This window comes from Schistocerca cancellata, chromosome 1, assembly GCF_023864275.1.
Source record: "Schistocerca cancellata isolate TAMUIC-IGC-003103 chromosome 1, iqSchCanc2.1, whole genome shotgun sequence".
Lineage (NCBI taxonomy): Eukaryota > Metazoa > Arthropoda > Insecta > Orthoptera > Acrididae > Schistocerca > Schistocerca cancellata.
Genome location: NC_064626.1, coordinates 163,045,628 through 163,068,800, shown reverse-complemented (window position 1 = coordinate 163,068,800; position 23,173 = coordinate 163,045,628). Strand labels below are relative to the sequence as shown.

At 41.3% G+C, this 23,173-nt stretch overlaps 1 protein-coding gene across 1 annotated transcript in view; it reads right to left on the bottom strand.

Annotated features, from left to right (window-relative positions):
• Positions 1 to 23,173, bottom strand: part of LOC126167960 (kinase suppressor of Ras 2) — a 166,783-nt gene that overhangs the window by 101,310 nt on the left and 42,300 nt on the right. The window contains exons 8-10 of the mRNA XM_049920519.1: positions 5,818 to 5,940; positions 2,595 to 2,740; positions 2,229 to 2,346 (exon numbers count right to left, since the gene is read on the bottom strand). Coding sequence (XP_049776476.1) covers positions 2,229 to 2,346; positions 2,595 to 2,740; positions 5,818 to 5,940 — 387 coding nt within the window. The remainder of the gene's footprint in view (positions 1 to 2,228; positions 2,347 to 2,594; positions 2,741 to 5,817; positions 5,941 to 23,173) is intronic.

Below are 23,173 nucleotides of genomic sequence, written 5' to 3'. Positions count from 1 at the left end.
GGAATGGGGTCACTGTGGCAGTGTTCATAGGTGGATGTATCTGAAAGCTGGCAGAGTCCCGCCGCCAGATAATCTCTGCAGTTCATAGCCACAGTGCTGGTGCATTTTTCGGCAGGTATCAGTTTTTAGTTTACAGATTACAGTTTTTTCCATTGCCAGCAACAGTGGCCATGTGTATATGAGTTCTGTTTGTGTGAATGTGTGCCCAAAAGCTAAAGTGTTTAGCAGTCTTTTCATTGTGCCTATCTGCAACTCAATGCCTCCTCAATGTGCTGCGAGCAGCAATCTATCCTTTCATTCTACTGCTGTTATTCTTCATGTACTTTCCAAAATTTAAGAGGATTATTCTTAAGGTGCATTTAAAATTAGTTGCGACTTTTGACGTTTGGTTATCAGAAGGCACGTGATGCCATTGCCCAGGTAAAGCCAATGGCGAGCCAGCTGTCTCTACCGTGCCATCAGCAGTTCTGTTTGTAAAGCGACCCTGTTGCCATGCTGTGGCTAAAGAGTACCAAGTGGTATCACACATCAGATGCATCTACATTTGTCAGTTCTCACTGTAAAGTGGTATTTTCTGGCATTAAAGAGTTCCGCAATCATCAGGTATTGTAAACAAATGTTTTGTTGCATTAACAACAACAGTGCAGCATGTCTGAACACATATTCGCCATAAATGTGATCATTCAGCAACACATTCACTGACTGAAGATAATATTCTGCTGCCAAATATCCCTCCAAATTTGACAATAATAATGGACAATGTGCCTTACCACTCTGTTATGACTTTTAAAGCAACAACAATACAGTGGAGGAAAGTAGATATTTTGTTCTGGCTACAAAGTAAAGTTCCACTGGATATACCTGAACCTAGCTTGTATAAGGCAAAGTTAATGGAACTTGTAGTGCTGTACAAGCCAAAACCTCCAAACTAAAAGATTGACAAACTGACTGATGCTAAAGGACATAGTTTAATCAGGATTCTTCTGCATCACACTAATTTAAATCTTACAGAATATATGGGCCTAGGTGAAAGTAATGTGGCAAGAAACAAGTTTGCACTCAGTGATGTTGAAAGGCAGACAAAAGCAGCCATTGCAAAATGTTACACCACAGGATAGGTCTCGAGTTGTCAGCCATATCAGGAACTTGGTTGAGGAGACATGGAATCCTGAAGGGCCACAATGAGTTATCTTGTTGCCTTGTTAAAATATGCTACTTTTGCCAAACACAGCGGAGTTTACAAATATTCATATCATTAACATTCCAATGCAGTTGAAAATACAAAGCATTGCTGTGACAGTGTATTATTAAACTAGCAACTGAAGGCAAGACAGGTTAATAGTTTACGCAAAAGCCCATGAATGCTTAAGTTCTTCAGTTTTATTTTTTACAAGACCCTCAGCAACTCTCATTCACCAGCTATTGACCGACCTTAAAAATTACATTATTTCACCAAAAAAAATTTGTAGTTGCTTGAATGTCATGATAGATATGGATAGTTTTGCACATTAACCACATGGCAAAATGCTCTCCTCTTTGTGTGCTATCACTTCCCAAAATCTTGTTTTAATATCTCAAACTGTTTATGAGATGTGAGCAATTTGTGAATATTTCATTCTGGCTTTTTCGCTGGTGTGCACGTTCATGACAGAGAGGTTTATAGGTATTTCATTTTCTTGAGATTGGACACTGGGCGCATTGGGTAATGTCCTTCCAAGTTTAAAAAAATTGTTCAATATGTTATCTACATTCTACATGCAGCAAAATATGGTCTAGCATGCACGAAACGCAAATTCACAGCAACTCCTTTGTTTCACTGCAAACTTAGTATTTCTCACAGTAGTTTAACTAATAATGAAAGATCACAAAACTGACATCATTAACGAAATCACAGGAAGTTCATCGTAAAGCTGACAAATTATGCTATAAGAGATAAATTATGCTGTAAGATGTGTGAGAATCAGAGTTTATCATTGAATAGTTTCTTTAAAATCATTTTAGAAACACTGCAGCTCAGCCAGCTTGTGTGACTTTCTGTTCCCACAGTCAAGTGAGGCTGCCAGGTTCAGTGCCAAGTAGGCTTGGTATCACAGTCACCTGCTGATATGCTCAGCACATGCTGGCAACTATGCTTCCCTCCAATTACTCTGTACAGAACTGTTGCAAGTTCCAATTAATTTTAAATGCAATATACAAACAAATAATTGTGGTTCACTTTTAACACTCACCTGGAAAATGAAACTGTTGTTTAGAAGCAGCATGAGGGGTATGGGCTGTCATGACAAGTGCCGGACTTGATGGAGTTGAGCTGTTACAAGAAGATGTGTTTGAACTTGAATCAGGACCCTGTAACAGCAGCACACTTCTTTCAGCCTTCTTAAAATTTTATAATGTATGTGTACACAAATTCGTTTTCCTGATTTTGCTGTATTATTATGAGTAAATACATGCATATGTCAAAAGGTTATTTCTACTGTTGCCATTTTTATCCAAGTTTTCTGTATTATTATGACCAGGATTTCAGTTACAGTATTTTTCACAGAAATCAAGTAGGTAGAAGATGCAATACAAAATATGAGCTAATTGCTGCTCACCGGAAATGCTTGAACATTAACAGAAGGCTGTGGATGTGAACGTTTACGGTCTCTCCATCCAAACGACGTCAACAGCACCGATGGGTGATGACTTGGAGAAGACTGACTTGGTCGCCCGGAGCTTGGAGACTGGTTAGATGTGAATACTGTATGACAACACACACATTTTAACAGTTAGAACCTCACAGCTGTCAGTTTATGTTGTCCTTAAAAAAAATTGGATTGTTTGCATTAATAAGACGCTAATTGTCATAGTGTATAAGTGGACTGTTGATCAACCATTAACTGTGTTCTTGTGCAGTGATTGTTTCAGATGAATCAGTCCACTTCGTGGCACTGGACGAGCACTTTTCTACAGGCTTTTTCCCTGCACTTTTCCACATATGCTTGGTAAACAACATGCAGAAACATATTCAGAAGAGGAAGGAAACAACACTATCATGTTGAAATAAAAGAACCCTTTTGTTTTACATTCCTTTTTTGAAAGTTCCGTAATTCCAATGGTATCTAATACGCGATTTCCCTTAATACATAAAATTTATTATTCCATTTGGTTACTAGGAGGTCACGCTTGTCCAATATATGTTCGCAATATTTTGCATTTACAAATGAAGCCATAATTAAGAAAATTTAGGTTAGCATTGTTATCTTTCAGTACTTTATATAGTACGATGTATATCCTATGTAAAAGTCTTTTTTATTGCATACACCAGTTTCAGCATAAAATAACCAAGATTTTGTGGATAGTTAATCATAAAAAATGTTAAACTTTTAAATATTAATTTAATAAATTTGCACTGTAGTTTTGTTGATTTGATTGTTAAAAAAACATAAGTAGGAGGAGCACAAGGCTCAAGAATGGACAGCTGCAGACAGTTTTGAGACGCAACCACTGTGCCACCCATCTGTGCAATAATCTAATTGTTGTAGTACAGTATTGTGACTATGTAGCCTGTTATGTCAAGTGGGCTCCCACTAAGAAGAAATGGTACAGCTTGTTATAAATAAACCACTATAAAATCACTTGGTACCTGAATTATTTCATGGAATTCACGTAACTTGATCCAGTTAGCAGATGAAATGGACCGAGGCAACGACTACAGCAGCAGTAGCAGCAGCAGCAGCAGCAGGAAGCAGTTTACTCTGAGTTACACCGAACTAAGATATGTATAAGAAATCAACTGAACTGTGTGTGTGTCACTGCAGAACTAATTACTAAAGTGTAATGTTTTGGAAACTGTTCTAGCAGTAAACATTTGCATTTGTCTCCAAGTAATTCTTTGAGTGGTGGAGGTCAATGTGATCAGTAAGAAACACCCCCATGATCACACGTTTCTTGATGTCTATGGAACACAAGAATAACAACAAATTTTTGATTTTTTTGTTTAAATCAAATAATCTCCTTTCGATGTTGAAAACTTTAGCTCCAGCAAAATTTCACTGTCTTCCCTACGTAACAGTGTCGTTACAGTGTGTAGAGACTCAAATGGGCCCTACTTTAAGCTGACCGCCAATAAACAGATACATTTAGCAAGCATATTTGCAGCATCAGCTTCAATTCTTGTGTCTCACATCTCGTAAATAATGTTTTGTGACAGAACACAAATGTAGAAAATTACTTGTTCAGTGCAGCTCAGTTGACTGATTTTCTTGAAATTTTACATATTGTTGAAGATAAAGGTCAAAGGTGGGAAAAAGACCACACTCAAATCTCATGCAAACATTTTCTATGAGAACAGCCTAATTTCTTTTGTGAAACATTAGTTTAGTAAATCATTCCTTCTTGACACACTATATGAATGTGATTTGATAAGTCAGGTGAAAATGCATGAAAGAACAACAGTTTCGTAAACAACTCACCTTACTTCTCGACAGTCTCCTTTGAGAGATATACACTGGGTCCAATGATCCTCCAGCTTTTTCATCCCCTTGGGAGAATAGGTTCTGTCACACTCTGCAAAATACTCGCTGACAGCAACTGTCAATTCCTCATTTAATGAATATATCTCTCCTCAACAAGCTGAAGTTTCAATTTAGGGAACAGGAGAAAGTCACTTGTCGCTAAGTCTGGTGAATAGGATGGATGAGGAACCAATACAAAGTCCAATTCATGCACTTTTGCCACTGTTATCACTGTTGTGTGGGATGGTTCATAATCCTGGTGAAAGAACAGTTTTTTTGCATGGCAACCTTGGTCTTCTTCAGCAAACAGAAGTTTCAAATGATCCAACAATGAAGCATGAAAGGTTCCAGTTATGGTTCCACCTTTTTCCAAGTAATCTGTGAGAATTATTCCTTGGGAAACCTGAAAAACAATGGCCACCACCTTACCAGCTGACAAAATGGTCTCTCTCTTCTTCAGCGCACTTTCGCCAGCCTCTGTCCATCCCGTTTTCACTCTGGTGTGTAATGATGGGTCGAGGTTTCATCAACAATCACAAATTAGCGAAAAAGTCTCGCAGACAGCAATTAAACAACACCAGACATTGTGCTGAAATGTTGTGCCAGATGTGCTTTCGATCGACTGTGAGCTATCACGGCACCTACCTCGCACATAGCTTCTTTATGGCCAATTCTCTGTGCAGGGCATCATGCACTTGCCCAGTTGAGACATCTACAGTGCCAGCAATCTCAATTTTCATTCTGCAGTCTTGCATTACCAAATCTTGTCAATGGTTTCATTTATGGTGACTTCAATAGGAAGGCCAGAGCTTGTTTCATCTTAGGTGCTTGTCCACCCAATCTTAGGTGCTTGTCCAACCACATTTAACCCCTTTAATCCAACAGTAAATGGTCTTCAGGGATGACCCAGAGTCCGTGTGAACTTAATCCAATTCTGTTTTGATGTGTGCGGTAGGATCCCTTCAAATCGAAGTGTTTAATAACAACACAAAACTATGTTTTCCTCATTTTCAGTCTTAGATGACATGCTGACCAATTCAGAAGGCTGTCAACAATGAACTGTACACTGTACATTGTTGAAATCCTTTATACAATCCTTGGAATAATCAAGCTTACTAGCCGTCAAGGCACAACTAAAGTGTTCCATTCTTTCACGGAAATTTACCAGGTTTATCAAACCACTTTCGTACATCAAATGAAAACAAACCAAACCACAATTCAATGTTCAACAGATTTCCTTCTTACCAAATTTACCACAGTGTCAGTCCTTGCAAGCAAAAGAACATGTCTCCACACAAGAAGCTAAGCATTTTGTGCCTACCTGCATCTGGCTGCAACTGCCGACGAAATTCATCAAGGAATTCCCTAGGTAAGCCACAACTTGGGGGCACTTTGCTCTCACATTCCCTGTGACATTTATATTTGCACTCCTTGCACTTCAGACCTGTAACAAAATGAATTTTCATGTAACAATGTAAGCAACAGAAATCAGACTAAGTGGTACTTTGTTTCAATGTCCTGTCAAACTATTCTTTCAATGAGTTTGTTTGCGAGGCCATCCTCGACAGAGAACACAGAAATATTTGTTTTGTAACTAAAAACCGCCTTTCTTGCTGCACTGTATTTTATTTCTCCCAGATGTGTTTTGCCTTTTTCGCTTTAAGGCATCATTTCATCCTAACATTTCGTAAATAGAGCTGTACTGTGATCTCCAGCACGTCACCAGATGAGAGGAAATGCAGATGCCAACGAAAAACGTGAAGAACTGTAAGTAATCACTTTTGTGCATAAAAAACGAGATATGGACAGTTTTATAATCTACAAATAACACACATCAAAAACAAAACACACATCAAAAACAAAACACACATCAAAAACAAAACACACATCAAAAACAAAACACACATCAAAAACAAAACACACATCAAAAACAAAACACACATCAAAAACAAAACACACATCAAAAACAAAACACACATCAAAAACAAAACACACATCAAAAACAAAACACACATCAAAAACAAAACACACATCAAAAACAAAACACACATCAAAACAAAACACACATCAAAACAAAACACACATCAAAACAAAACTGTATCATTCTAGATCCCACTGATGATGCCGTAAGTGAAAAAGGCAAAATGCATCTGGGAGAAATAAAATACAGTGCAGCAAGAAAAACCGCTGGGAGAGGCTTAATAATCTGAAGCTTATTCCCATGAAGGGAGGACCAATGGCAACGCCAAAGTGACACAACCTCCTGACAGATGGCAACACAGAAACCATTGGAGGGAATATAGAAATTAATGGGCTGAGTTACGAGGACTGCAGCCTTGGCAGCAGCGTCAACAGCCTTGTTCCCTGGCAGACCGACATGACCAGCAACCCATACAAACATCACGGTGGCTCCATAAAGAGGGATCAAGAGACAGTTTTACTGAGGCCGTTGCACAGAGGGATGGGCCCTGTACAGCACACACAAACTTTGAAGGGCACTGAGCGTATCTGAGCAGAGGACACAATTGAAAAGCCTGTGTCACCGGATGTACTCCATGGCCTGATACAGGGTGAAGGCTCAGCTGTAAATACTGAGCAGTGCGTCAGAAGCCAATACCAAAAAACATCAGCACCAACAACAACGGCACACCCGACACCATGGTCAGTCCGAAAGCCATCAGTGTACATAAAGGTACTATTGAGAAGTTCCATGCAAAGGTCATGAAACTTAGAGAAACAGAGCAAGGGTGGAGTAGTGTCCTTAGGAAGTGAATGAAGGCCATGGTGAACACAAGCTGCCGCACGAAGTCAAGGTACTGAAGGGTTCACACCCACCGGGAAAGTTGGAGGCGATGTGAAGTTAAGCTGCCGGAGCAAGTGCAGAAAGAGGACTCCTGAAGGTAACAAAGAAGAGGGATATGCCCCAAACTGGTGATCAAAGTAGTCATCAACGAAGGAGGCATAGGACAGGTGGCCACACATGGCAGTCAAATGGCATGCATACCTGCTGAGGAGAAAGTCACAGTGGTAGGACAATGGTAGTTCAGCAGCTTCAACATACAGACTCTCAGCCAGACTAGTGTAAAAGATGCCAGTGGCCAAATGGATGCCACGATGGTGGATAGTGTTGAGACGGCGTAAGAGGGACAGACGTGCAGACGCATAAACAAAGCACCCATAGTCTAGTTTTAAATGGCAAGCAACCGGTACAAATGGAGGAGGGTGGTTCAATATGCATCCCAGGAAGTACCACTGAGGACAGGTAGGACACTGAGGGACCACGTACAGTGGGCTACCAGGTACAACTCATGGGAGGACCAAGAATTTCCTATCGAACATGCACCACATGAATTTCATAGTTTAAACAAACAGAGGAGCATCAGGCCCAAGATAATGGGAGAAATCAACTGCACCACCAAAAAATCATACAAACAGTTTTGTCTGTGGAAAAACGAAAGCCATTATCGATGCTCTGTGAGTAAAGACGATCGAGACATCGCTGAGGTTGCTGCGCAATGAGACAGGTCCATGGAGAACTGCAATAGATGGCAAAATTGTCAACGAAAAGGGAGCCGGTGATGGCCAGCAGGCCATTATAGGGTTAATGGCGATAGCAAAGACGACGATGCTCAGGACAGAATCCTTAGGCACACCATTTCCCTGGATAGAGATGTCCGACAAGGCAGAACCCACATGCACCTTGAAAACTCTGGCTTTTAAAAATTCCTCAAGGGAACAGGGCAGGTGAGGGATGAGTTGGCATCCCTTCGCTCACAGTTGCAGGCGGCGCTGACTTCGGTCGCGCAGCTTGAGGCTGTCGCCAATGGGCACCACTGTGGGGAGCCGGACTTGGGTATCACGGGGATGTCAACCTCGTCCCGTCTGTCCCCAGATCGGTCTGCCACTGTGGTTGCCCCGGTTGCTGTCCGCAGTGGGGCTGAGCCCTCGCCTGTGGTTGATTGGGAGGTCGTTCCAAGGCGTGGCAGGCAGCGAAAGACGTCCCCGGAGGCTGATCAGAAAGCCTCCCCAGTGCGCCTGACAAACAGGTTTCAGGTACTGTCTCTGGCTAAGCCAGATGCAGCTGCCTGCCCTGTTTCAGAGGATGATTCTCAGCCTTCAAGGTCTGGGCAATTGCAGAGGGTGGGCTTATTGGTAGTTGGGAGCTCCAATGTTAGGCGCGTAATGGGGCCCCTTAGGGATATGGCGGCTAAGGAGGGGAAGAAATCCAGTGTGCACTCCGTGTGCATTCCGGGTGGAGTCATTCCTGATGTGGAAAGGGTCCTTCCAGATGCCATGAAGAGCACAAGGTGCAGCCAACTGCAGATGGAGGCACATGTCGGCACTAATGACCTGTGTCGCTTTGGATCTGAGGAAATTCTCTCTGGATTACAGCGGCTATCTGATTTGGTGAAGGCTGCCGGTCTTGCTTACGAGATGAAGGCAGAGCTCGCATCTGCAGCATCGTTGACAGAACCGACTGCGGACCTTTGGTGCAGAGCCGGGTGGAGGGTCTGAATTAGAGGCTCAGACGGTTTTGCGACCGTGTTGGCTGCAGATTCCTTGACTTGCGCCATAGGGTGGTGGGGTTTCGGGTTCCGCTGAATAGGTCAGGAGTTCACTACACTCAGCTGGCGGCTACACGGGTAGCGGAGGCTGTGTGGCGTGGACTGGGCGGTTTTTTAGGTTAGAAGGCCTCGGGAAAGTACAGGGTGGGCTGCAATCTCAAAGGGTGCATGGCAAATACAGGACGTCCTTGGATCAAGGAACAGTCGGAATTGTAGTTGTAAATTGTTGTAGTTGTGTTGGGAAAGTCCCTGAGCTTCAAGCGCTAATAGAAAGCACAGAAGCTGAAATCATTATAGGTACAGAAAGCTGGCTAAAGCCTGAAATAAGTTCTGCAGAAATTTTTACGAAGTCTCAGACGGTGTTCAGGAAAGATAGATCAGGCAGAATTGGTGGTGGAGTGTTTGTGTCTGTCAGTAGTGGTTTACCTTGTAGTGAAGTCGAAGTACATACTCCGTGCGAATTGGTATGGGTGGAGGTTATACTTAACAGCCGAACTAAGTTAGTAATTGGCTCCTTCTACCGACCCCCAGACTCCGATGATATAGTTGCTGAACAGTTCAGAGAAAATTTGAGTCTCGTAACAAATAAATACCCCACTCATACGGTTATAGTTGGTGGGGACTTCAACCTTCCCTCGATATGTTGGCAAAAATACTTGTTCAAAACCGGTGGTAGGCAGAAAACATCTTCCGAGATTGTCCTAAATGCTTTCTCCGAAAATTATTTCGAGCAGTTAGTCCACGAACCCACGCTAATTGTAAATGGTTGCGGAAACACACTTGACCTCTTAGCCACAAACATTCCAGAGCTAATAGAGAGCATCATGACTGATACAGGGATTAGTGATCACAAAGTCGTCGTAGCTAGGCTCAATACCGTTTCTTCCAAATCCACCAGAAACAAACGCAAAATAATTTTATTTAAAAAAGTGGATAAAGTGTCACTAGAAGCCTTCCTAAGAGACAATCTCCATTCCTTCCAAACTGACTATGCAAATGTAGACGAGATTTGGCTCAAATTCAAAGATATAGTAGCAACAGCAATTGAGAGATTTATACCTCATAAATTGGTAAGAGATGGAACTGATCCCCCGTGGTACACAAAACAGGTCCGAACGCTGTTGCAGAGGCAACGGAAAAAGCATGCGAAGTTCAGAAGAACGCGAAATCCCGAAGATTGGCTAAAATTTACAGACGCGCGAAATTTGGCACGGACTTCAATGCGAGATGCCTTTAATAGGTTCCACAACGAAACATTGTCTCGAAATTTGGTAGAAAATCCGAAGAAATTCTGGTCCTATGTAAAGTACACAAGCGGCAAGACGCAGTCAATACCTTCGCTGCGCAGTGCCGATGGTACTGTTACCAACGATGGTGCCGCTAAAGCGGAGTTATTGAACGCAGTTTTCCGAAATTCCGGAAAGACGAATCGAATATTCCGGAGTTTGAAACACGAACAGCTGCTAGCATGAGTTTCTTAGAAGTAGATACCTTAGGGGTTGCAAAGCAACTCAAATCGCTTGATACAGGCAAGTCTTCAGGTGCAGATTGTATACCGATTAGGTTCCTTTCAGATTACGCTGATACAATAGCTCCCTACTTAGCAATCATATACAACTGCTCACTCACCGATAGATCTGTACCTACAGATTGGAAAATTGCACAGGTCGCACCAGTGTTTAAGATGGGTAGTAGGAGTAATCCATCGAACTACAGATCTATATCATTAACGTCTGTTTGCAGTAGGGTTTTGGAGCATATACTGTATTTAAACATAATCAATCACCTCAAGGGGAACGATCTATTGATACGTAATCAGCATGGTTTCAGGAAACATCGTTCTTGTGCAACGCAGCTAGCTCTTTATTCGCACGAAGTAATAGCCGCTATCGACAGGGGATCTCAAGTTGATTCCGTATTTCTAGATTTCCGGAAAGCTTTTGACACCGTTCCTCACAAGCGACTTCTAATCAAGCTGCGGGCCTATGGGGTATCGTCTCAGTTGTGCGACTGGATTCGTGATTTCCTGTCAGGAAGGTCGCAGTTCGTAGCAATAGACGGCAAATCATCGAGTAAAACTGAAGTGATATCAGGTGTTCCCCAGGGAAGCGTCCTGGGACCTCTGCTGTTCCTGATCTATATAAATGACCTGGGTGACAATCTGAGCAGTTCTCTTAGGTTGTTCGCAGATGATGCTGTAATTTACCGTCTAGTAAGGTCATCCGAAGACCAGTATCAGATGCAAAGCGATTTAGAAAAGATTGCTGTATGGTGTGGCAGGTGGCAGTTGACACTAAATAACGATAAGTGTGAGGTGATCCACATGAGTTCCAAAAGATATCCGTTGGAATTCGATTACTCGATAAATAGTACAATTCTCAAGGCTGTCAATTCAACCAAGTACCTGGGTGTAAAAATTACGAACAACTTCAGTTGGAAAGACCACATAGATAATATTGTGGGGAAGGCGAGCCAAAGGTTGCGTTTCATTGGCAGAACACTTATAAGATGCAACAAGTCCACTAAAGAGACGGCTTACACTACACTCGTTCGTCCTCTGTTAGAATATTGCTACGCGGTGTGGGATCCTTACTAGGTGGGATTGACCGAGGACATCGAAAGGGTGCAAAAAAGGGCAGCTCGTTTTGTATTATCGCGTAATAGGGGAGAGAGTGTGGCAGATATGATACACTAGTTGGGATGGAAGTCATTGAAGCAAAGACTTTTTCGTCGCGGCGAGATCTATTTACGAAATTTCAGTCACCAACTTTCTCTTCCGAATGCGAAAATATTTTGTTGAGCCCAACCTACATAGGTAGGAATGATCATCAAAATAAAATAAGAGAAATCAGAGCTCGAACAGAAAGGTTTAGGTGTTCGTTTTTCCCACGCGCTGTTCGGAAGTGGAATGGTAGGGAGATAGTATGATTGTGGTTCGATGAACCCTCTGCCAAGCACTTAAATAAGAATTGCAGAGTAATCATGTAGATGTAGATGTAGAGTGTATGGAGGACACCAATTCTCCAGCATGTGTAGTAGGCCTTTCCAAATAAAAAAACATGGCCACGGTCTGGGATTTCTGTAGAAAACCATCCATGACATGGGCGGACAAAGTGATGAGATTGTCAACTGCAGAATGGCGTGCTTCAAATCCACACTGTGCAGTGGTTAGTAAAATGTGAGACTGTAGCCCCCATACTAGACAGGCATGAATAACACGTTCCGCCACGTTGCAAACACACCTGGTGAGAGAGATGTGGCATTAGCTAGAAGGAAGGTGTTTGTCCTTACCAGGCTTGGGTATGGGTATGACGGCGCCTTCACACCAGTGTCCCAGAAACATGCCCTCTGCCAAGATGCAGCCGTACACATGAAGCAGAAAGTGCATGCCCGCAAGAGAAAGGTGCTGCAACATTTGAATGTGGACAGTGACTGGCCCTGGGGCAGAGGATCGGGGTGAACTCAGAGCAAAGGCGTCATTTTAGCACTCCGCCACCCCTTTCCGATGCAGGGTGATAGTGGGAAGAGCTCAAAATTTCTGCAAAATGGTGGCCCAAGGTGTTGGAGATAGGAATAGTGTCCACGATGACATCATCTGCTACTGTCATGCTGGAAATTGGGGAATGGATCATAGTCCCATAGAGCTGCTGGAAGTTGGCCCACACGAAACACGAAGAAAGGGGTGGAACTGTTAAAAGAACTAGTGAATGTCCTAGTTAGCTTTTCTGCAATCCCGAAGAACACGACAACACAGTGCATGCGTCTGTTTATAATGAATGCAGTAGGATGATGGTTAAAAATGCGGAGAGCACATCTCCAAACACGAATTGTATTGCGGTATACCTCTACCAAGGGACTGGGACATGGCGTGGTAAAGAGGAAGTGCGAGGAATGGAACATTCTGCAGTAGCAAGGATAACATTTGTAATGTATTCCACCTGGTCATCACAACTGGGAAAATCTTGCTCTTCTAAGGTCACCAGGGAGGAGTAAAGCCACCAGTCAGCCTTAGTAAGCTGCCATTTGGGTGTGCATGCAGGTGGGATATGAGTCAGCAAATGGATAGCACATAGGAAATGGTCGCTCGAGTAGGTGTCAGAAATAACAGATCACTCGAGATGATGGGCAAGCTGGGCAGTGCAGAAGGATAGGTCCAAATGGGAATAAGTGTGTGAGGAGTCGTAAAGGAATGTGGGTGCTCTTGTGTTAAGGCAGAAGAGGTTAAGTTGATTAAGAAGGCCAGCCAAGAGGGCACCTCTCCGACAGCTTATGGGAGAACCCCAAAGAGGATGGTGCACTGAGCAGCAGAAATGGGTGAGGCAGCTGCCCTGGAGGAAGTCTGCCCTGGTGACATCGAATGACAGATGGATATAAGTGGTGCAAATGGCAAAGGTTAGGTGAGGAAGGAGAAGGTAAACTGCAATGGCTTGAAAACAGATAGTCAGGGAGACAGGGTCACTATGACCATCATCCCATATGAGCAGCATGACTCCCCCATGATATGGAATGCCGACCTCAGGGAAAAGATCAAAACGGACTGGGAAGAAATGTGAAAACTCAAAGTGGTCGTAAGGACACAATTTTGTTTCCTGAAGGCAGAGTACAAGGGGACACAAATTCTAAAAGCAGCTCTAAATCATCTTTGTGATATCGAAGGCTGTGAACTTTCCATTGGGGGAGAGAGATGATGAGGAAAAAACAAAGGGGTGTCAACTCGGCAGCTGCCGAGGGCCAGTCTGTGAAAACTCGCAGCTACAGGGCACAGAGGATCCTGCTCCGTGAGGTCCATAGAAGCATTGGCTTTCTTGTGCTGTTGATCTGTGGAGTCCAACATAGAAAAAAAACAGTTGGTGTTGTGAGTCAGCAACAAGGGGGCCGGCCGGATGAAGGTATCACGTAGTGACATCACTGAAGAGGGTCTTCGAGTCAGCGAAGGAGAAGACCTTTTGCCTTTGGTGGACTTCTGCAAGCCTTTCCGGTTAGCAGAGAAAGACTCAGATGTTTGTTGGCTGGAGAGACATAGGAAGCCTTCACAGGAGTACTCCTCCTGGCCTTTCCAGCCCGCTGGTTGTGTAGCCAGTCGCTTCGCCCATTGAGGTGATAGTTTGATGGCTTGTTGCACAGCTGGATGAGGGGATGGCGACGCTGCCTTGACACTGGAAGATTTCACAATCTCGGAGCTGAATTTGAGGTTGCATGTCTGAGTGGCCATGTCCTTCATGGAGCAAAATGCAGCAAGAACAGAACTGTAAGTGCCAGATGGTAGAACGCAAGGTTTGCGGCTAGCCAAAATTACGAGCAACCAGATATGGCACTTTTTCCTTTATCTGGATCACCTGGACAGCCCGCTCATCAAGATACATGAGACAATCTCTGAAGGAGGCCATGCCGCCATTGTCGTTGATACAGCAGGGAGAAGGAAGCAGGCAATTGCCCTCATGTGCATCCCTAATACAGGTTACACAATTGGCTCGCTGTTGACAAGACATTCTAGTGTGACAATGGTAGCAATGCATCAGGTTCAGAATGTATGCGCGGACTGTGATAATTTCATAGCCTGCTTTGATCTCTGACAGAAGCAGCACTCTATCAGAGGTGAGAAAAAGAGTGTGTGTGGGCGCTAAGGAGGAATCAACATGTTTTAGTACCTAATGGTCGGCAATGACACACTGATCAGAGAGGTAGCATCAGATTTTAGCCTCTGTCAGACCATTGAGCAGCCTAGTGTAAATAACACCTAGGGAAGAAATCAGAGTTCTACTGATCTCGTCACAAGCAGGATAGCCACGAAGAAGTGAGGCAGCAAGCAGTTGTTGTGCTTGAGAATTGAAAGTAGTCTCCAAAAGCAAACTGCCATTCTGTAAATGAGAGCAGGATTTCACAGGGCTAGCAATTGCATCAACCCCTCTCTGAACAATAAACAGATTTACCGTTTCGAAGGACTGACCGTCTTCAGTACATGAAACCACGAGGAACCATGGTACAGCTGGAAAGGTCTTTGAATCGTTAGCCTCATTCCATTTACGTTTTGTAGATACTGATTGTGGAAATTATTGGCTCATTGAAAGAAAATCCTCCACGATTGCCAGCACCGCCAACGGTGCACTCTTTCACAAGGGGCACACCCGACTTAAGTGATTGTTCACACCTCAGGTCACACCTCCCAAACATCTGACACAGGGATTAATCGACAGTTTGGGAAGGTAGCAGCTCAAGCAATCACCCCTCCCTGGGCCTGGCCTGTACCAGGGGGTACGTGCAAACCCTACCTGTCGACCCAGGGCTGGGAATTACGCATTACCTGGTCACTCGCTACAGGGCAGATGCATGGGCCAGCCTTCAGGAGCGCGCACAGAGGAAGACAAGAAAGAGGAACCTCAAATGCCAAAGTGGAGGAAGGATAGGAGAAGGGAAACAAAGAAAGGAAAAGGGAACGAAAAACAGTGGTGAGACTGTTCTTATGCCAGCAACAGATGATGTGGAACATTCCCAATAACACACTAGACATATTCCCCAAAGGAGGGGAAGAAGAACAGCAAGAGGACAGACATGCAGCACGGAAGGGAAAAGATGCTACAAAGGCTGGGGCCCCGTGGTAGACAAGCACGAACCCGTGAAAGGGTGTCGAGCCCTATGGGAGAGGGGTTATTTTAGGAATGTCAAATTTTGGGCGCTGAAGTTTTACTTTTATTTGCGTTAAATAATTTTCAGAATCAATATTAGTCCCTTTCCTAACTTTGTAGTTAGGGTATAAAATTGCTACACGATCAATTTGAAATTCCCAATAAATGTATTGGGAGCCTACCAAGTTTTTTGTTTAGAGAGGTTCTTATTAAAATATGTTGACATGATTTCAAAGCTACAATTTTTGCACTTTTCAACAAGTCTTTGGTCATTTTAGTTTGTCCACTTCTGTGCAGGAAATCCACGCTCTGATTTCTTATATTTTTTCTCTTTACCTAATTGAGCATTAAAATCACCCATCAAAATTTAAACATGGTTTGAGACAATTTTCGAGATGATGCTTTCTAAAGTTTTCCAAGCTTAATTAACTTCAGGTCTGTTATGGTTATCCTCACTGACTGGCATATGGGCATTAATTAAAGTATATGCTTTATCTGCACATTTAAGAGAAAGTGTAATTAGTCTATTATTAATGGGTTTTACCTCCATTATTGAATTTAAAATATTTTTTGATGCTGCAAAAGCAACTCCCAGATGTGGTTTATTACTAAGTATTATTTTATCAGTTTTACTTTTAAAAAGACGATAATTACCAAAATCCATGGTGTCATTGTCATTCGTGCTTCTTGAAGTGCCAAAATTTGAATATTTTGTTATTTCAATATATCTTGTATTTATGAAGTTTACTTTGTTGCAAAAAATGTATTTGTTTTAGTTTTAAGTTTGCCACAGGAATCTGACTTCCTTTGTTGAATCACACTGCATTTTAACCTGGCCACCCCAGAATCTGAAAGATCACTTGCTCCAGTAATACTGCCAGTGTATTGACCACCTGGGGTAATACTGCGATTATCAAAATGCTCCATGATGATTCTACCTGGTATCAGGTGGGGTTGAGTAGACTCACTGAGTGAACTCAGTGTGTTAGGACTGGAAGGGTTAGTTCCAGAATACACATTTCAGCTGCACCACTGGTCAACAGACACTGACAATATATAATATAGAGTGCATCAAAAAGAATCATCCAATCTGGCATGTCTATATTTCTGAAACTAATGAACATATACAATGAATTTTGTTTTTTGATGAATGGGAAACTCAAAGTTCTTTTTCATAGGTGTTCAATATGCCCCCCCCCTCTCCCCCTCAAGATGTAATGCATATATCAATGTGGTATTCAAATTGTTTCCACATTGCAGCGAGCACGTCCTGAGTTACAGCTTCCATAGTCGCTGTTACACGATGTCTCAATTCATTCATTGTTGTTGGTAATGGAGGCACATAAATAGAGTCTTTTATAAATCCCCACAAGAAATAATCACATACAGTCAGGTCCGGTAACCTTGGAGGCCAGTAATGTAAGGCCGAATCATTTGGTCCAGAGCGACCAATCCATCGTTCAGTAATCCTTTGGTTTGAAAATTCCAGATGCCAGTGTGGCATTGCCCCATCCTGTTCATAAATGAAGTCGTTCAAATCAGTCTCCAACTGTGGGAAAACAAAGTTCTCAAGCCTATAGAGAGATGTGCTTCCTAGAACTCTATTCTCGGCAAAGTAAAATGGACCGCACACCTTTTCCCATGAAACTGTATAAAACACATTACATTTTGGAGAGTCCCTCTCATGTTGTAAAACTTCATGTGGTTGTTCCATACCCCATATTCTCACGTTATGACAGTTCACCTTCCCATTTAAATGGAATGTTGCCTCGTCACTAAACACTAAGTGAGGATGAAAACTGTCATCCTCTATCTTGCCAAGAACGAAATTACAGAACTCCACATGATGTTGTTTGTCACCTTCCCGAAGAGCTTGCAGCAGCTCAATTTTATACGGTTTCATGTGTAAATGTCGACGCAACACACGCCACAGCATCGAGGGCATGTTGAGCTCTCGAGCTTCACGACAAACTGATTTCTGCTAACTCCTTGTGAAACTATGGCGGATGGGTTCAACGTGTGTGTCAGGCACTCGGGGTTGGCCCGGCGATTTGCCTTTACACAAACAACATGTTTCTTGGAATTGTTCATGCCATCATCTAATGCTCTGCTCTGTAGGAGGATCCACGCCATACCTAGTACAAAAATCTTGTTGAACAGTTTTTACTGATCCAAATTGTGCAAAACGTAGAACACAAACACTTTCTGTTGTCCTGACACCATTTTTACTACAACTGAAGTGGGCACAAACTGCTGCTACCTAGCAGGTACCATGCAAAACTCAAGAGTTTGCTCTTTCCAACATTATGTTGTTCACACACATATCTCAAACAACATATTAGTTATGATGTCTTTAAATCTGATGATTCTTTTTGATACTCCCTGTATAGTTTCGACAATTTCTAGTCACTGAGCATCACTTTCTCATTAGCAGTTTCACAATGTTGCCATCTAATGGAGATTAAGCAACAGTCTAAAATTACATGTATTGACAAGTACAAGATGTGTACAGTCCACAAGAGTGGTCTAATATCATCCAGAAATCTGCCAAGAACAATTCATTTGCTGTCTGTAGCATGAAAAGGAGCATTTATTTCAATAAGACACTTGAAAGAAGCTATTGTCTTCAGAAAAAAGACTGCTGATTGTCTGGCTGTCAACCTAAGGAAGGCATGCAAGTGGAAAATAACTTCTGAATATTAATCACCTTTACTCCTTAGAGAGACATTCTGTAATGACATCTGGAACAAAGTAATTTTCAGGAAGTATGGGAGGCAATGCCCAGTTCTTACCCTTTGAACAACATATGATGGACATGGACTCATTGAAAAGAAGAAAGTCGCTGATGTCCTGTCACTTTTAGATTACATCCCTCTTGTTAATTATGGATTTTTATGATCACTAAAAGCGACACATTACGGTAGGTGACATCAGTGATGAGGCTTATGGTTGATGAAGTACTTTCAAGCAATGAGCTATGCAGTTATGCCTTGCAGTAACTTGTGTAAATGTTCTCACATGATTATGTATAATTACATTTTGTTGTTACACTCTGTTCATCATAATAGGAATAAACATGATGTAAACAACCACAAAAGCAATAACTAATCAGAAGCCACAGTACACGTACACTGGTGTTACAATCTTGGAAGTAGGCTCCACTTATGTATTAGGTATCTTATTAGTAAGTCACATTAAATGAAACTAAGATATTCTATTATATTAACAGCCATCAATGTGTTTCTTAATCACGATTTCTTAGCTATGTAGTTTTTATTTCAAAAATCGTGCACAATCACAGTCTCTGTACAGCTGTGCTCTGTTGCGCTGTTAATACACAGTATGAAAATGGCTGAGGTTGCTTCCTGCTCTGTAGTGAAACACAAGTGGTTCACAGTTAAACGTACTGACAAATAAGTTGTTTTCAATATTTTTCACAAATTTACAGAAAAAAAGAAAAAATTTGGCTTTGAAGTTTTCTGAGGGACTGTATTTGATATAGCTGAGATACAAACATGCACTGGATGTATAGCGTAATCAGTAGTACAGCTGATTGATAATCTTGTGCAGTTCATGGGTCGCTGGTTCAAGTCTCGCATTGTCATTTTCTTTCTTTTTTTCCCCCTTCAACTTGAAATACCTACATTTTGTTATTGTACAATTCATCATTATTTATGAATAATGCACATCATTTTGTTTCTAATCACATATTGCATGCGAAATTAGTTTTCATTTCAAATATAAATTCTTGATTATTGATACTTTATGAAAGATCGTTAATAAAGGTTGCTTCAATTAAGAAAGCATAACAATTTAATTTTTTAAGACAAAAATGAAGAATCAAATATTTTTTATTTGGACTGTACATTGCTTGATACCCCAGATCACATGATCCAGAGTGGAAGTGTTGTAGAAAGATGAAAACCATTATTTTCACAGCATTGAGCACATCACAAAACTGCTGCATTTTTATATTTGCCACTGTACTATTACAATATGAACCCAACAGAAATGATCTGGAGCAAGTCAAGGGATTCGTAACAAAAAATACCACACTGTTAAGCAGCCAGAGGTATTGGAACTAACGGAAGCAGTTTTTTTCACATCATTGCTGAATGCTGGTGGGATATAGAACACCACATCATAAAAGAAGAGGAGAAAATGTGGTGCCTGGGTGGCTCTGTGCAGTCTGTTGTTGATCGACTCTTATCAATGTCGCAGATGACCGTTCCAAAACTGAAATGTATTTCTCGGATTCAGATAAGGAAGGAGCTAAGAGATTACCAGATGACTGACTGTAACTGATATCTTCAGTGGCTTCAGATTCAACAGTACAGTATTTTCATTAATCTTGTTTGTAATTAGACTACTACATTAAGTGAGAACGAGAGCATTTTGTCACGTAAGAAGCATTTGGTAGATTTGGAGTTTTGCCGAATATTATTTCATTCTCTTCAAAAATTAAATGACATTCAAAGCTATATTCTTTCTCTGCTCATCTATTACATGTGCATTGCAACTGCTCATATCATTGCAGGTTAGTGGGACCAGCTGGCTGGCAAGTGCTGTTCAAGTTAATTCTTCTGGTAAACCTGTTGTCCTGCATTATCACTCAATCTATGTGCATGTAAAATAGCATAAACTGTATCCTTATGATTGTACTCAATTGTACTGGTCACAGCTTGGCTTCCACTCCAAGTGAAACAAAATCCAATGACATTCAAACAAACGCAGAAGACTACACAGTGTAATGTTTACATCAGTTTCATTCTTATGATGAACACAGTATAGTGTATGCGAGATGAGTAACATAACTCATCTCAGCTACAGTAATATATTTCCTTTTCTATATTTCATGTGGTATTCTCTGTTTCTTCTACTTTTTATGCCTGTATGGAATAACACAGATGTTAAAAGCCATCCAGAACAAAATGGATGTTAGAATAAAATTATTCAGATTTTTGGCTCTATCGAAAACTTTAAACCTCTGTATCTCGAAACTCTTATTTTGGCACTTACCAAGCAGCTCAATTTAATAATTTAATAAGTCCAGTTTGGAATAACAACAATCTGAAAAGACTGCTACCCCCCCCCCCCCTCCCACACACACACACACACACACACACACACACACACACACACACACACACACACACACACACACACACACACACAGAGAGAGAGAGAGAGAGAGAGAGAGAGAGTGTGGTGAGCAGCTACATATGCTTTCCATATTATTGCTTCACAATTTTTTTTATAATTTTCTCACTTGAATTTCCTTCAGCACAATATTTTTAGGAGGCCACTTCCAAGACTGTGTACAGAAACTACGGTTTAACATCGTTGCACTTTACAGTACACCTGAAATGCTAATTTTTGCCTTTTCTGCATTGTCACACCCTATTTCATGATCTATAAACTTTTTCTGTTGCTATTAGTATCCCATTTTGATATTTTATTATTATACTTAGCTGAAATCCCTCTGAAATTGCCTCTGTCTAGGTTCATCCAATAATGTGTTACAAAAGAACAGTGGTGTGGGTGACAAAGGTCAAAATTAGTTTACTCAACAGAAATGAATCAAATATTATTTTAAAACATCTACCACACTATATTTCCAGTTCTAGAGTTACAGTGAGTATTCTAATGCGTTACATATGTTGGTATGTTAATGAAACCCGTTTATGGGTTGTTGCACTTTTCTTATTTGATACATAAATTTCACATCTATAAAGAAGTGCTTGTAGTAACTTTTGATATGGTGAACTTTTATTAGGTTTCCCATCACACATTGCTTTTTCCCCTATACTACTGTGTGGATCATAAGATGCTGTAATCATAATGTAATTTCTGGTGTGATGTAGGTTGCTAATACACAAGGGGACAAAATTAACAAATTGCTAATAATGAAAAAAAAAATATTATTTGGCTTTTTCCCAATCTTAAGTGTACTGCTGTGTAAGAAAGTATTACACCAGAACTTTTCATTTTTATTCGCACAGCTTCATGAACTGTGGTCCATGTCTATTATATCTTTTACATATTCTGAAGCAGAGACATTTTTCCATTGTGTGTACAGGTTGTAGTAAAAAACTTTGTTTCATTCTTACCCCTAACACTTTTTTTTATGCACCCTCTCTTTCTTTTGATTCTTTCTTTGCACTTCACGATTGTAAAACTTAATGCTCCTAAACTGCAGTTCACTTACAACAGAATAAAAATAAAAATGTTTACAGGGTGTCTACGTGGGCAAGGAAAAAAAATTCCCGGATTTTTCCCGGACTTCCCAGTTAAAAACACAAACACACTTTCTCCCGGATGACAGTATATTTTCCCCTATCACTCCTTTGAGTGGTTATGGTTTTGTACACGAGCGTACAATTTCCCGGCACTTTAGAAAACGAAACTCAGAGAAAAAGACACGTTTTGGAAATATCTTTGATGTACAGCAGCATGTACGCTGCGTATTTTCGTATTACGAAAACATACATTGGAAATCCACCAAACACCGCATGTTACTTTCCGAACCATTGAAATCGAGATTTCGATGCGCTTTTGTAAGCCGTTCGTAACTCAGGTCACGTGATCTCGCCAGCCGATGACAGAGGATATTCAGAGCATAGGACACGTGATGTAGTCAGCCAATAGCAACATCAGTGTTAAGTAGCGCGCCAAACAAGGAAAGTTAATAGTTTAGATTAATATACATAGTGTTGTTACAAGAAAAGCAAAGCTTCCACATAAAATATTGGTCTCAAGCTGCAAGAGAAGCTAAGCTTTCGCATATACTGTTGATCTTTTTTGCGTGTTACACTTTAAGAGATATCATACAAATGTGCCTGTAAAATTTGTAATAATGACATAAATGTCTGATCTTCAGGGTTCGAGGGTTCGAAATGCTTCTAAATGGCTCATCATCAGACACCTGATTTTTAAATGAGAGTCAAACGCTTTGTGATTTAATAAATTCACGGTCCATTCTTGTACGTAGTTCAACTTATGTAAAAGGATATTTACTTTGAAAGTAACGCTTTTCAAACCACCAACCTTAATATTTTCCCGTGACCTATTACAAATAGGTTCGTTTCAGCAGTTGCAGAGAGCTCAGGTAACAGGCGACACCGCAATTGGGTAGATGTGACGTAGGAAGCCCGTATGTATGTACTTGTAAAAGATCATCAATGAAAGATGATACTGCAAGACCATCGGAATTTCGTGAACCATATTAAAATATGCACATTTAAAGTGCATACTTAAAGGCACACTCGTATGTCCAGATTCCCAATGAAGTACCGTAGACCCCGACCTGATATTAAGCTTTTAAGTGTGGTTTTCAGGATGTAAATTTTCTTGGAGCACCAGTACTGTATTATATCATGTTTGGTTCTTTATTATGGCATAATGCCATACGTGCTAGAAAATAAAAACGTGCACTTGAAATGCAGCGAACAGTTGAAACTACCCAGCACTGTGGAATTAAACATTTCGT